At 41.1% G+C, this 16,246-nt stretch overlaps 1 protein-coding gene across 1 annotated transcript; it reads right to left on the bottom strand.

Moving 5' to 3' along the window:
* Positions 1 to 4,385: 4,385 nt before the first annotated feature.
* Positions 4,386 to 8,490, bottom strand: LOC129745000 (uncharacterized). Its single transcript, XM_055737826.1, has 2 exons — positions 8,001 to 8,490; positions 4,386 to 7,820 (listed from the first exon to the last, which is right to left on the bottom strand). The coding sequence occupies exons 1-2, from the start codon at positions 8,208 to 8,210 to the stop codon at positions 7,176 to 7,178; spliced, it is 855 nt and encodes a 284-aa protein (XP_055593801.1). The 5' UTR covers positions 8,211 to 8,490; the 3' UTR covers positions 4,386 to 7,175.
* Between the last annotated feature and the right edge of the window lie 7,756 nt (positions 8,491 to 16,246).

Genomic DNA, 16,246 nt, shown 5'->3' with positions numbered 1-16,246 from the left:
TGTCAAACTGTTGAATAAATTTGAACGTTGAATAAAATGACTTTTTACTGCCTCCAAATTAACGAATCATTATTTGATCCACATTTTAAATAGCGAATTTTTGAAAAAGATTCTAAAAATCATTTCAAAGTAAGTATAAGTAAGTAAGTAAGTATAATTCTTATCTTATAGCATTGAAACTGATCAAAGCTTCGCGGGCCACAAATAAGTGTTCGCGGGCCAAATGTGGCCCGCGGGCCACGGTTTGGCCACCCATGCTTTACACATTTCAACTTAAAATGTTCAAAAACAGCACTTGTCATGGCATTAAATCTGACGATTTTATATACTGAAAATTCCTTCTTTTCTTTATTCAAGCAAAAATGCAAATTAATTCCTTTGCACTTTTTCCTTTGCACTTTAACACAATGAATCAAAGAAACGATTGGTTTTGAAAAGAGGAAAACATATGTTTAGATAAAGTACCGTTCATAATTGAATAGAAATTTTAAGCACGCACACTGTCACTTTAACTTTGAACTTCCATAACTTTTTACACTAATGATATTTTTTTATTGAATTTTCTACGTTAGTTAGCTCAACTATTACACTTCTATTTCTCAAAATGTTAGCTTTCTGGAGTTTGTGTGACCTGAGATACAGTAAATCTACTAAAATCGGACTTTTTGGACTTTTACCATTTCAACTACTCTAAATTTTTTACTGAAATTTTGCATAGTGATTGTTGAAATATAAAGCTAGCATGTCTGAAGTTTTGTAAAAGTTCTATCGATGGGATCAAAAGTTACGTGAGGTACAATATTTAAGGCATGAACCTTGAAATGCGATTTCTATAGAATTTTGGACGAATGTTTCCATAGAAAAATCCCATTTTATGTTTAACAACCAGTGAATCAATTCTATTTCAACCAAAAAATCAAAACAATATCGCGAGATTCTGATTCCAAGTCAAAAATAGATCATTTATTCATTTTTTTCTTTTCTTCGTTGTTTTTGTCAGACATTTTTGACTTATTTGTGGATGGAAACGATATTGTTTTCATGAATCGTTCAAAATTCTATAGAAATCGCATTTTCAAGGTTCATGTCTGAAATATTGTACCTCGCGTAACTTTTGATCCCATCGATAGAACTTTTCAAAAACTTCAGAAATGCCAACTTAATATTTCAACGATCACTCTGCAAAATTTCAATAAAAAAAAATTAGCGTAGTTTCTGAGATATTGCAGTTTGAATGATTAAAGTCCAACAAGTTCGATTTTCGTAGAATTACTGTATCTCAGGCCAGACAAACTTCAGAAAGCTTAAATTCTGTGATAAAATAGTGTGATAGTTGATCTACATAACGCAGAAAATTTGATCAAAAAATATCATCAGAGTTAAAAGTTGTGGATGTTCAAAGTCGAAGTGACAGTTCGCGTGCTTCCGATTTCTATACAATTATGAACGGTACTGTAGATGGAAGAAATAAAAGGAAATAATCACTTTTATATTTTCCCTCAAAAGTCGACATAATATTTCGACTGAATATTCGTTTCACCGAACAGATGAAATGGTCAATAATTCGGAATTCGGCCATTAGCCAAGTGTGCATCTGCATATTCGGTGCATCTGTATTTTTTTAAAAATAAGATTAGATTTGATGTTCCGAAATTGCAAACGCGTTTTTCGCGTTTCGAGTATTAACTGCTAGTTTCACCCCTTTCAAATGTTACGCGAGAATTGTTCCAATAATTCATAAACAAACGAATTTGACACATCTTTTGCTCGATTGGAATGACACTGACGATTTGTTTCTTCAGTGTCGAAATTCTATGAGCATCTCTTTTCAGGAATTCTCAACAAATCGAGGTCGAATGATGAAGAAATGGTAATTCGAATAGGAAGTTTGAAACTAGTTTTCTGAAGAGTGCTTTAAAAAATGGTTTCATATGAACTCGGTTTTTCGCTTAAGGCGTCTTCTGGGAATATTTTCCGAAGATTTTCGATAATTTTTACCAAAAACCGTAAAATGTTCGGTAATTTCAGTTATGAGGCATAGCGTATTTCGCGAGATGAATCGAATTATCTGTGCGTGCACCATAAGCTCAAATAAGGGACCATTCAAATATTACGTAACGCGATTAAGGGGGGAGGGGGTATAGCAGTTTGTAACGGTTTGCGAATTTTTGATAGAAAATCTGATTAAAATGTGTTACGTAGGGGGTGGTGGGGGGGTTGAAAAAGTACGAAAATTGCGTTACGTAATATTTGAACGGCCCCTAACGGAACGGAAGAAAACAAAGTAAATATTACCGGCGTTCCGGATATAATTTCATTTATAACTCCAAAAAATTTCGATTTATCGATAAAAATGACCTTTCGATTATAACTACAAGGCATTTCGGAAAACTCTACCGGTTGTTCGGTGTATATCACCGAATTTTTATACTTTTTTTTTAATAAATACAGACAGTTCGGCAACTATCTATCGATTGTTCGATGATAACACGAGTTGTCACGATGAGAGCTGTCAATGTTCTACAGATCATCTTAGATAGGATCAGTGGAGCTACGATATTTTCTACCGAAAAAGGTCCGTAATTGTGCAGGTTCCGAATTCCCATCCCAAGAATCGCCCGACGGTTGCTGGCTGTCTCGTATGTACTCACCTGACGCTTCTGTGCTTCGCAACGGTCCTACGTACAATGGATGTCCAATACCAAAGATACTTTGCTATAGGAGCTGCCTTACGGTGTTGGTGTGATAGTGTGTGTGAGAGCTGTTATAATAGCTCTGTTCATTATTATACCAGTCGTGCATCAAATCCACAGACCATTGAATTCCCATATCACACAGTAATATTTGACAGCCGTCACTTCTAAGCCATGAAAAAATTACCAAACAGTTTAACGAACTCCACATGTTAGGAATACGGTAAAATAATTACCAATCTCGGTAATTTTCGTCTGGTGAGATTGTTTCATGTATTTCATCAATCCGAAGTATCTCTCAAACAGGATTCTCTGAATTGCCCTTTTCCTATTCCTATCTGTAATAGATTTATGGGTCTTATGAGTTCTCTGCACCCAAAGCATTATTGTATTGTTTCAGATCTTCTCGGCCATGATTACACTGACTTGTTGCGGTGTGCATTATTGTACCAAACTAATCTTCAAAATCAACATTTGAAATGAGAATTGAATCCAGATTCTCATGTTGACATCTTCTAATTGTTTTGATTAGTAGTTGTACTATGTGTATCAGCCAATAGAAGATGTGTGTAGTCACCCCATGCTATGCTATGCTATCTTCCTGCTAATCTGAATAAATTTTCAATGTATTTTTCAATAAATGTATTTATTTTTCCTGATAAGGGTAATACATTTTGAAACAAAAACGATGCTCCAACTTGAAATTAGTTTTTTAAAATTGATTGATTTTTATCAATTTTTTTTATCATAGATCTAAAATTTAAAGTAGGGGACACATTTTCCAACATCATTAGGGAAAAAACTACAGTAGCGCTGGCTAGATTGTACTAGCATAAACTGTTGATCAGCGCAACCTATAGATCAAAATTCATTTTGACAAGCAGCGCCACCTGGTTTTCACTAGCGAACTAGCATAAGGGTGGTATTATTTGAGTTTAACGGAGTTCTTGTTATTCTTGAATATTTCAAAAAAGATGTGTTGTTTGGTTTCAACTTTGGTAGCAAAAAATGTGAAACGGATTAAAAAATCCTTCAACTTGTAAGCACCAAACTTTTTCAAAGCTATTTGGATGCAAACCATGCTGACAAATCTTAAAAATTCAATCCTTGAAATTCGAATGGAAATGTTCTGTTTCGATTTATAATTGCAATGCGCTATTGAAAAAGTGTAGCTTGTAATTTACCATCTGACTGTTTAAACTGCAAAACCTAAAATTAATTTTGAAAATTAAGCAGCATGAAATTTAAATCCAGATCTAATCAAAAATTCATTATTCAAGTTTTCCTCGTAAAAGTTATAACAAAACTAAATTTAAAAAATGTAGCTTTTAATTCCAGAATGGATTTGGAAAACACCATAACGCGGTTTGACAGTCGAATCCAAATCATCACAATAATGATAGGGCTGCCCTCTAAATGTCGTTATATGAAGCTGCTAATCGCCAATCCACCTCGAAAAGAGGAAGGTAGAACATTTAGGTATAATTTATCTGTTGCTACTTCATATTTCAGAGTTGGAGCTAAAATTGTTGAATTTTGGCAAGCATTGGTGGCCTGTAATAGTGTTGTTTAGAAATTTACAATCAAAGTTTAAAATTACCTAGCCGTTGACAGATACTTAATTCTAATTTTTCACATACAAAAAAATGGGCCGTTTTCTTTCAAGAGATACAATTTTTCATCTATCTTATCTGTTACATATATTTCCAAAAGAAAAAAAAAATCATTACAATCAAACGAGTACACATAAAATGTTGATCATAACATAGCCACTTACATATTGAACCGTTACAAAGTTTCGTTACATTCTTACAATCTATCAGATATGAGTACAATTCTTCATTTATCGATTATCATTTAGTATAAATGTCATTTTTTTCTCATCATCGGTATGAAAGTTTCATCCATAAATCTAGTGCACAGTTATTTCTAGAGCAACATTTGGGTTCAGACTTGAGCTACAAAACGGAGGACCAAACAAAACAACATCCAATCACCTTAGATAAAAATGATGTCGTTTAAGTCTGTATTAAAATTTAAAAAAAAAATCATCGTTGCAAACTTAAACTTTGTGAAATCATTATATTCCAGAGTTCAATTTTCAGAACCATGTCGTATTTCTATTTTGTGATTCTGTATTGAAATTTCTTCATTCGTATTTCTCAATTCTGGTTCTGAATCCTTGAAGTTGACTATAAATTGTTATTTTGAATCGTTACTACGAATTATTTTTCAAATGAAGAACAATTTAGATTTTGATCTCTTATTGCCGAAGCTGAGCTGATTTCGAACCATGATCCTCTATTTTGAAACCTGAGTTTATTTGGGTTCAGCTTTTCACTCCAATAACAAATACATGTTATGACTCTGTTTCTTTGAAAACTTTAATTCTTTTTAACAGCTTTTTGAGGTGCTTGTATTCCCTCAAACTTATTTTTCTCCCAATCAATTAATCTCATATAATTTTAAGCTCGATTGTTTACAGTATGTGAAAAAATGAAAAAAAAAACCTGATGGGATCATCGACAAGACTTCAAATTGATAACGAATCAGAAGAATATATGTTGTGAGAATATTTTTATACTTTTCCATAACTATTGTGGCGCCAGGTTTCGGCCGAGTAATTAAAAGGGAGATTCCTGTTACTTACCTTGCGCAAGTTCGGAACCTGCGGAAGGAATCGATTTCGCTTAACACTATGAATGCACTGTGACGCGTCGTTTCGGACGTGCAGCGAGGACACGACTGGACTGACGTGGGAGGACGTGCGTGGACGAGGGGAGAGGAAGAGATGTGGTTGGAGAGTTTGTAGAGTGTTTATTGATGGACGAGGGGCGCTATGATGTGCTCAATGGTGAATGAGTAATCGATAGTTATTGTTCTGCTGGAATAGGCAATCTTCAGCCCCACAACTATGTATTCAGTTTTGAAATTTCCATATAAATAAAATTTCTTATCCCTTTTCAATATGATTAATCTCAAACAACAATTTTAACTTCTTTGTGCTATGCAAGTACAAGATGATGTTTTATGGAAAACTTAAACAGCTTTCGTAGTTGTTAACCGTATTGAAACAAGAAACCTATAAATGCCCTTTCAGACAGCAACAAACCGATATAAAACTCTCAATTTATTTTTTCTTGAGGTTCTTTATACAAAATTTCTAGAAAATCTCACTTATTCACTGTTATTGCTTGAATTCGAGTTAAATTGGCTGACTTAAAACCAATAAACAGTCCGCAACTAGAAAGAAGGCTATGAAAACACTCGTTTGTTTTAAGAGCAAGTTCACTGGTGTTGGGAAAAAGTGGTAGAAATTTTGACATTTTGAAAATTTTACCATGCAAAAATGTTTTCAAGATCTTTGGGCGTTGTATTTTTTACAGCACCTTTTCTATTTCAGCCGTATGTGATAGAAATATCGCTGTTTTTGCATCACAGCATGCGAAACTACAACACGTGTTGTTAAAAAACTTGAATGCCACATATCTTGAAAATGTTTTTGCATGGAAAAATATTAAAATGTGCTAAAAGTGACAAAATTTCCACCACTTTTTCCCAACACCAGTGAACTTGCTCTAATAACATAAAAATTGGCAGTCGAAAAAACTGTTGACGGTCTTATTATTGATATATCAACTATTACCGACTATGAATGAGTAAAGAAAACTATATGTAATGTAATTAATTTAACAGTTTCAAGCACCATTGACACAAGGAAGTTTTCCGATGAGTGCAATATCTTTGTACTTCGAGTAAAATTATTTGAGCAATACTTCCGAATGTAGAATGTCAATTGGATTTGACCTCAGTCATCGAATACGTCCGATTACCGAGCGTGTTCGATTAAATAGCGTCCGATAAACAAGCGAGTATTGTAGAAGCTCTTCAAAACCCCTGGTAAAAGGGCTTTTTTTAACTACAAGCTTCATATAAGTGCATTTATGAAACTTCAAACTGATTGCCAGCAGAGCCTTATAACGTACCTAGACAATTTTATAAAAATTGAATTGTTGCTTGGATAAGACACTGGGTAAGCATATTAAAAATAAAATCCCTTAGAGATTCACCTTTTCGTTAATTATTCACATTTGAAAAACTTTAAGGATTCAAACAACTTTTAAGTAGAACAAATAAATTACTGAAACAATTGTGCCTTCAAATATTCCTGTCTAAGAGATGGAAGACACAACAGACTGGAAACTTCGGAGAAAGCCTGCTGTTCCACAAACACATGATCCAAGTCTAAACAGTTTCCACTTCTAGTTCTACAACAAATCAATAACTATACTATTTTCATTGCGATAACAAACCTAGTTACACCATTGCATCCGAAACGTAACCTAACCCGAACTCAAATGTTGCTCCATTTTCCGCACATGAATCAACGTAATAGTAGGTATTTTCAATATAATAATCACTTGTTTTGCATTCCCCTCGCGATTCGCAGGACCCAAACCGTGTTGTGTCGTTGTTTACTTTTCAGCAGTCCCACTCCACCAGTTTACGCGCGCGATTTCTTGTAAAATAAACCTCATCCACTTCATGGAATCCAATCTTATCGAACATCGTCTGTGACGCCATGTTGGAACTCAAAATTGTAGCATAACAATTACGGCCAATCTTGGCCAACTCCTGGGCGATTGCCTTCGCAATGATAGTCCCGTAGCCCTTGCGGTGATGTTTTTTGGTCACTTCTAGCGGCCCGATGGCCCCGGTTGGCCAAACGAAGCACCAAGCCACCGGTTCACCGTTTTCGTCGAACAAACCCACTGATGGATTCCATGCGGCGATCCGTTTCATGTAGAATTCCGATCCCTGACAGCGATGGGACCACAACTCGTTAGCCATCGGGGCATGCTCCACCTTCATCCGATCCATATACATACCCTGCGGGATGGCAAATTCGAATTTGGCCGCCTCCTCGCCGGCCAGCCGATACACTTTACTGACCCTTTGCCATGCCAGCTCAATTTGCAACGCCCTGAAGACCTCTTCCAAGGCCGGTCGATGACACTGGCGAATGCTACACATCTTATAACTGTAGTCCCAATCGATCAAGAAGAGAGCACGTTTCAGCGAGTCGTTGTTCGCCTCCAAAGTGTACACGAACATTTGGTAACGATCCTAAGAGATTAAGAGAGGGAAAAAGCACTTTCATTATAATTCAGCCTAATCACAAAGTACAGCCGACTACACATCATGTTCATCATGTTTTGCTCCAGCCATCCAGTAATCACAACTTCCGCCCGCAGATTGACTGGACCAACGCGAAAGCTATAATGAAAAAAAAATCGATCATCTTACCACAATAAGGTAGGTCCCATTATCTCGCCAATCCCCATTCAGGCTGAGGATCTGCAAATTTTTTATCTCCGGATCAATGGCAAACCAATCGATGTAGTTCTGGATGGTGTAGTACGCGATCTCGTGACTGGGCCATTCAACCACAAACAGATCCCGGAGTTCGTGCCACTCTGACGCAGGAATTTGCACAAGTTTATCTTTCGTTAACATTCCACACTCAGTCCGGTGGGCTTTTCTGTTTTTCTGTAGGCTGCCGCCGGGACTTTTCTTCTCTTTTGATGAATAAAAACCTCCTCAACAATCAACGACCACAACAGAACCGATGCCGCCCGATCACGCGCAAAGTCCGACCTCAACTGACGATAAACTGGATGAAACGGGCTCATCTAAACTGGATATCCCGTGGCATCCGACATTTTTTTTTTCTTTCTTCCTGCTTCTCTTACTACCACACACGGAGAGCCGAAAAATTAACAAAATAAAAGCAGAAAATCGATCCACCCAAGCCAGTCAGCCAGCAATATCCCAGCAGGCCGGCCGGCCGCTGTTTTGTCGTCGTGACGATGGGAAAACGTGTCAAACAGAAAGCAACGACCAAGTCCGTTAGAAACTCTCCAGCCAGACCGAACACAGCAGAAGATTTCTTGAAGCAAGCAAGAGAAACCGCCATCCAGAGAGAAGGAGAAAGAGCGAAAGAATCCCAAAAGAGAGAAGAAGTCACATTGCATTGCTGCCACGTTTGTTAGATTTTGTATGCATTCATTAAGTGCTTATTTGAAACGGCGGCGACGGTGGTGGCGGGCAAGTAAAGTCCAATCCCTTTACCAACCACCGAACAAGGATAACGTGTGCGATTCAAGCCATTCAAGCAAAATCGATATCTGGGAGTTGGTCGAAGAGAGGGAATAGGATAGCTGATAAAGATTACCTGAGCATAAAGAACGGGAAGGAAGGAGTGTGTCAATTTCTGATGTCTTGTAATAAATGCTGGCGGTTGGAATGCATCGAACAGTTCCCAATAATTATGCACAATAAATTGTGTGAAGTTTTTGTGTAGTTCGTTTTCTTCTCAGGTCAATAAAATATAATCGAATACATGAATGGAGAGTGTAGTTAGGTAGAGCTTTCGTTCTAGCAAAAACCAAGCCCAGCTCTTTGACATGCCATGATTCCATGCATGTGACATTTCCCTCCCAAATTTTTCAAACGTCATCTCTGACGTTTTATGGTGATATCTTTACCAAGCATGGTGTGTATTGTAGCTTGTTTTTGAACATCGATTTCTCAGGCAGTGGGAACACCAGAACAGAAAACGACCTACCTATCTTCATACGTTTAATATCATGAAAATCTTTTTAAAGCATCCAACGAGTGTCTACTTCAGAGCTTGACTTTTTATCACAATATGTACCTTGTTATTTTTGGAAATCTTTATGGAAATTGTAAGAATTAACAAAATTTCTATGAAAGTAGAAATAAAATACGAAGTAATCTGAAAAATCAACACGTAAGGTTCTGTTTAACTGGCAAAATGTTTTGCAAAATAAGAAAGTTGTAAGCAAGATTTGCAATAAGCAATAAATTAAAGCAAAAATATGGTTCTTAACAGTCGTTGTAAAGGACAACTCGTCTAATGAGCATTGTGTACATGTTACACTTCCAGAAGGGGGCTAAGTCTTCTCGACTGCAGTTGCTTGTGGAGTCCATAGCACGACTTCTGCTGATCATTCGCCGCCGGATCTCACGGCTGGTGACATTGTCTGCGGTCACCTGTGAGCCGAGATAGACAAAGTCTTCGACTATCTCCAGCTCGTTGCCATCGATCGTGACCTTGTTAGTACAGGACGAGCGGGCTCGATTGGTCTCAGATCCGCTGACCAGCATATACTTCTTGGATGTATTAATGATTTACCCAACCCTTCCTGCTCCGCGTTTCAGTTTGCGGTAGAATAACACCTTCAAGCGCCACGTTGAACATCATGCAGAATAGACCACTGCCTTGTCGAAGCCCCCTGCGTGATTCAAATGAACTCGACAATTCATCCAAAATCCGCACACAGTATCGCGTTCCATCCATCGTCGCTTTGATCTGTAAGGTCTTATTTCAGGAATAGCCGTTCTTGTCCATAATTGTCCATAGCTCGTCACGGTCGATCGTGTCGTATGCGGCTTTGAAGTCGATGAATAGATGGTGCGTAGTAACTTGGTGTTCACGGTTTTTTAGGGGATTTGCCGCAATGTGAAGATCTAGTCCGTCGTAGACCCTCCCTCCATGAAGCCGTCCTGATGACTTCCCACGAATCTCTTGGCGTTTGGCGTTAGGCGGCGGAGGAGGATTTGGGATAGAACTTTGTCGGCGGCATTGAGGACAGCAATCGCTCGGTAGTTATCACAGTCAAATTACCCCTCCCAGATCCGGACTTCGTGTCCCAGATCCGGACCATCAACCGGTGTAGGCGCTCGGCCAACATGTCCGGGCTCATTTTGATAAGTTCAGCTGCAATGCCAACCTTCCTAGCCGACTAGTTGCTATTCAACTGGTTAGTGGTTTCCTTAACTTCACTCATCGTTTTGAGTGGCTCCACAGGCGAAAAGAAGTGTGATGTGGCGCTTGTATCAGAACCATACACAATTCCGTCTGAAAACGGTAATTGGACAGTGGATAGGTCTGGCTTAGCTGCTACCTACGCCACAGAACGTTTTTACTATCCAGGAGATAGTGGCAGATTCTCGGGATGGATTCGTGATTGCTAAAATAAACGGCATCTTTTTCTACAGCTGCTACGCTCCACCAAAATGGACGATCGGGGAGTTAAATACAATGTTGGTGACTCACTCACGAACTGACAGGAAGGGCCCCTGTATTGATAGGAAGAGACTTCAACGCTTAGGCGGTTACTGGGGTAGTAGGTGCAATAACCCTAGGGGACACAGTCTGCTTGAGTCCTTCGCGAGACTTCGGAAGTTGAGCTGTGCAACACTGGAACTATCAGCACCTATCTCAAGCATGGAATACCAGACAGAACGTCAGTGATAGTGTAACCTACGGTTAAGTCACTACCCAGCACTGTTAAGACTCCCCCAATTCTTGCCTCAGGGTCGGCTTTTCGAATTCAAAGGAAACGCTAAATGATTAACTTTCGAGCTTTGCTCGCCCACTTTATTCCCCTTCCTCAATGGTACAAAAGGCACTTATCGACTGATCCGCAACACAATATAAAGCATGGATCACTACAAATCTGGACGCATTAAAACGGGTCTATCTCGGAGCTTTGTAAACGAAATAAAAATGTTTTGTACTTGAAATGTAGGGTTTTTATTGCACTTTAAAGGAAAAATAATAAAAAAATTATTCCGATGTTGTTTCGATGAATTTTGAAACTTTTGGTTGAGTATCACTCATTATAGTTTGAACACCCTATTCGCTGACTTCAGCGGCCATTTTGTTCCACAATCTCTTCATCTCTGTTGCTTCCCGAGTCGTCCTACTATTCTTCTTAGTTTTCAGCTTGACAATTGCCCAAAATTTTTCGATAGGGCGGAATTGAGGGCATTTGGGTGGGTTGATGTCCTTTTCGACAAAATCCACCCGTTGGCCCAATACCACTGTAGAACCTCCTAGCTGTAGTGGCAGCTTGCCAAATCTGGCGAAAACTTAACTAGTCCTTTGTGAGATCTAATGTACGAAAAAAAAAGTTTTTCAGGCATTCCTCCTTGTAAATTTCGGAGTCCATGGTCTGGTTTTTCACAAAAACCGGAATTTTTCGTCCGCAGCTGCAAATACCTTGCCAGATCAAACACTTTCTTGCACACTTATCAGCAAAAACGAATTTGAAGTTGCCGGGGACATCACCATGACCAGTGCAGTGCACCACTGCAGTGGCTTTACATAATTTTTGGCCAGAAAGCTGCCCAAAATCCATCTTCACGTACGTTTCGTCATCCATGAGGATGCATCCGTCGAACTTCGTTGGAATCTTCTTGTATAACTGACGGGCACGTCCTTTGGCTACTAAATTCTGCTTCAATGTCCGGTTTGGTTGCTTACTGGTCCGATAGGATCGTATTCCTTCGCGTAGACGAATTCTGCTGACGGTGCACCGGTCGACGTTGAATTTCTTGGCAATGTCATAGTCCGACTACCCTGTGTTTTCCTTGATCGTTCTCAACACCTTCAAATGCAGTTTCTGATTCTTAGGTCCACTATAACGCTTGGTATGAACCTGCCGATCTATAGTACGCATCTCACGGAAACGTTTGAGAACGCTACACACGATTGATTTGACAATTTTTAACGATTTCGCGATTTTTGAACCCGACCACGTCGGGTTTTTGACGTGGGTGTTCAAAATTTATTTTCATCTCGCGGCTTCCATCACGTGTAACTTTTTTGAAACAAAACGAATCGTAATGAAATTTTCAGCTCTGGTAGAAGAAACATTCCTCTACAAAGTGCTGCCAAAACATTCCAGATCCGACTACTAGGAGCACTATGGTAAAATAAATAGTGCGTCCAGATTTGTAGTGATCCATGCTTTATATAATGGCACAATCTTTCCTACCTCACACGTCTGCTCTCGGGCCTCTCCCCTTGTGTGCATCTCCTCCTCGTTCGGAACCGGAGATATTACGACCTCCTGTTTGCGCGGCGAAACTACCGAATTGCTTGGGTGGGTTCTGTTAGCCAGCAGTAGTTTGCGGCCTGGGGTCGCAATTCTGTGTCTTCGGCACTAGGTGAGTTTCAGCGGAGTCACACGGCGCTGATGGGTGGTATGCGGCACGTCGATAACTTCGTGGTGTTAAGTCACGACGCCCTCAATCAGAAGTCAGCGGGCCGTCCACGTTCTGGATGGGCGCTGCGATCGGCGTTCAGGTGAGCTGCCTCGGGAACTGATACCGGAACTAAGGAGTAAATTACGGGTTCCTGGTAGATCCCTTCCACAAACAAACGAGCTTGTTGTTCTCTGTCCCGTAGTTGACCGTAGTTTACGTCGGGCTTCTTTCACGGGTTAGGCACTATTTTTACAATGCGGAACGAATCGTACTCTTACGATTTGGCTTGCCGCAGTACGCGCTCAGAGATACAACTTAATAATCACCATTTTGTTTAAGGTCGATGGCGTTCCGTACCCAGCCGTTAACCCTTATTGCCCCTCTATCCCTTTCTCCGGCTTCCCCTCAGCAACTCAGGCTCCATGCTCTGCTGGCGAATTCAAACCTGACTCCTCATGCGTGACAGGTGCTGCCATCTGGTGCTGTGTGCCAATATTGTTGTGCGCGTTGTGTTGATTGGCTGCGTTCGAGGCATTTTCGGGTTCAAAGGCAGGTCTGCTCCACTCTACACTTAATCACCAGCACTTCCTCGACATTTACATTTACGCGACGAATCTCGACAATCTTGGTTGGAAACTTTCCCATGGCTACAATAGATATCACCTTTGCAAGCCCTTGAGCCCATCATTTAAAACTGACATGAATTGCAGAGTTTTTTTTTCTTTTTTTTCTACAAGATGGAAATTTGACTTCCAACCATAAGAGCCGGGTGTTTGCTGCCGTGAGTGGGTTCGTCCCACTAAAACCACCTTGGGCTTCGTGAGCCAGATGTGCCCCTTGGTTTCACCCTATGATACTACATCAAGGGGTAGGCTGTGCTCATGCACTTATACATCTCACCATTTTCCTCTTTCTCCTTTCCTCCTTCTCCTTTTCCTCTATCGCCAACTTCAGACTGGTACGGAAGACCCCGAAACGTGTGCCGGTTAGGTAACGCTTTCATAATAACTCACGCCCGTCACAGCATCCACTATCCCGGGGACCTCGAAACGTGTGCCGGTTAGGTAACGCTTTCAAAGTAACTCGCGCCCGTCACAGCAACCACTTTCGCAGGGTTTCTAACCACCAAGGCATGGCCGATTGAGAAACTACCAAGCTAGAATCCCGACACGACCACCCCGAATGGTATCTCCGCTTACTTTTGCTGCAGGAAAGATCGTAGCTGAGTACGTGAGACCTTTTAAGTCCCACCATCCGGTGGCAGTAAGATAACTGCCTGTCCATGAGCAGAGATGGAAGACCAAAGGTTTCGATAAGGAAGTGTGCACCGAAGCTGGAAGCATCGCAGGTCCAAAAAGCTGACGAAAATGATGGTAGCGGTGTGCGAAATGACCATGCCCAGCTGAAGGAATACACCGAAGTGGTGGCGACGACCAGCTTACTGGTGGACCTCAGAAATAGCTGAGCTTCGTACTAGCTGTCTAAAAGCCAGACGATGAGCTCAACGGACGAGAAACGAAGCCGATAGTGAAACCAGAGGTGCCGTTTACCGAGCAGCCAGGGTGGCACTTAAGCGAGCAATTAAAACAAGCGTAGGGAACTGCTACAGAGCGTTATGCCAGACCGTAGATGATAACCCATGGAGCCAAGCCTATAAAGTTGCACTGGCGAGATTCGGTGGCCCAAGGTCGCCGACCGAAAAGTGTTTCGGAAAAACTGACAGAAATCGTTGCAAATCTTTTTCCACAGCATGGCCCGACGCAGTGGCCACTTACCCCGTACGACGCGGGTGCCCACGACATCGAGCCAGTAACAAACGAGGAACTTGTGGCTATCGCTAAGAAACTTGCGGCGAATAAGGCCCCTGGTCCGGACAAAATCCCAAATACAGTGCTGAAGGTGGCGGTATAGAACATTCCGAAACTTTCAGAGTGGTGCTACAAAAGTGTCTCGACGAGGGATCTTTTCCCAATTCGTGGAAAACGGCAAAGTTGGTGCTACTACCGAAACCTGGGAAACCCCCTGGGCATCCATCATCATACAGACCCATTTGTCTGCTGGACACCCTTAGTAAGCTGCTGGAGAGGATAATATTTAACAGACTTATTATCAACACACGCGAAAGTGAACTGTCGAGCAGACAGTCGGTGTACCTCATCCGAATGGTGGCAGAGTACGCGAAGCGCGCATATTAAAAGAAGCGGACAGGTATTCGTCACTGCGCCATTGTGACAATCGACGTTAAGAATGCCTTAAACAATGCCAGCTGGGAAGCGATTGCTAAAGCGCTTCATAGGATGCGTTTTCCCAATATCCTCTGCAGGATAATAGTAAGTTACTTCGAAAATCGAGTCCTGACGTACGAAACCGAAACTATGTTACGATCTACTGCCCTAACAGCGGGTGTTCCACAGGGTTCCATACTCCGACCTGTGCCTTGGAATGCCATAGTAATGGGGTGTTAACTCTGAAACTAACAGCTGGCGTGCAGATAGTCGGATTTGCTGACAATATCGTGCTCATGATCATCGGCGAAACAATCGAGGAGGTAAAAGACCTTGCAACGGTGTCCGTAGAAAGGGTTGGCATCTGGATGGAGGGAGTTAAGCTTCAGATAGCTCACCATAAAAGCGAAGTTTTGCTTGTGAGCCAAAAAAAGAGTTGTGCCGCACATGGAGATTACCGTTGGAGGGCACATGACAGCTTCGTAACAGCAGCTGAAATACCTTGGAGTATTGGTCGACAATCGCTTAAGTTTTGGTGCGCATGTCAAATACTGTTGTGAAAGTGCATCAAAAGTCATAGATTCATTGGCCTGGATTATGCCAAACGGCCATGGTCCAAAGAGTAGCAATAGACGTCTTCTTGCGAGCGTAGCACTGTCGAAGGAGCGGCCTGGCGATCCGCGATAGAAATAGAGCGCAACAGATCCAAATTAAGGAGCACACATCGGCTGATAGCCATGCGGGTTTCCTGTGCGTACAGCACCATATCAGCAGATTCAGCTTTTGTCATCGCGGGCATGCTTCCCATCGACATAACTCTGGCGGAGGATATGGCGTGTTACAAAGCAAGAGCTGTTACAGGAGTGCGTAAAATTCAACGAGCAGCGTCAATGCTCAAGTGGCAGGAGCAATGGGACGCATCGAACAACGCAAGATGGACGCATAGGCTAATCCTACGACTTTCAAACTGTGTAAATCGGAAGTATGGAGAGGTCAACTTCTACCTGACGCAGTTCCTTTAGGGTCATGGGTGCTTTAAGCAATACCTTCATCGGTTTAAGCTTATCATGTCCCCTTATTGCCCGGAATGCGTAGATACGGAGGAATCGGCAGAACATGCTGTCTTTGTCGTGAAATGTGTCGCGACGAACAGTCGTGGCGTGCTATAGTCGACGAAATCTTCAGTAGATTTAGATTTATTTATTTATTTCGTACATCAATAGTGGGTTTTTGAGAGGGTGTTCCCAG

This window comes from Uranotaenia lowii, chromosome 2, assembly GCF_029784155.1.
Source record: "Uranotaenia lowii strain MFRU-FL chromosome 2, ASM2978415v1, whole genome shotgun sequence".
NCBI classification, from domain to species: Eukaryota; Metazoa; Arthropoda; class Insecta; order Diptera; family Culicidae; genus Uranotaenia; species Uranotaenia lowii.
Note: the sequence above shows the minus strand (reverse complement) of the source record. Positions and strands in the feature narration are given on the sequence as shown.

Coding starts and splice junctions, on each gene's coding strand:
- LOC129745000 (XM_055737826.1), bottom strand. CDS start 8,210: ATGTTAACGAAAGATAAACTTGTGCAAATTCCTGCGTCAGAGTGGCAC. Junction 7,821..8,000: donor ATGGGACCTACCTTATTGTG/GTAAGATGATCG, acceptor TTAATCTCTTAG/GATCGTTACCAAATGTTCGT.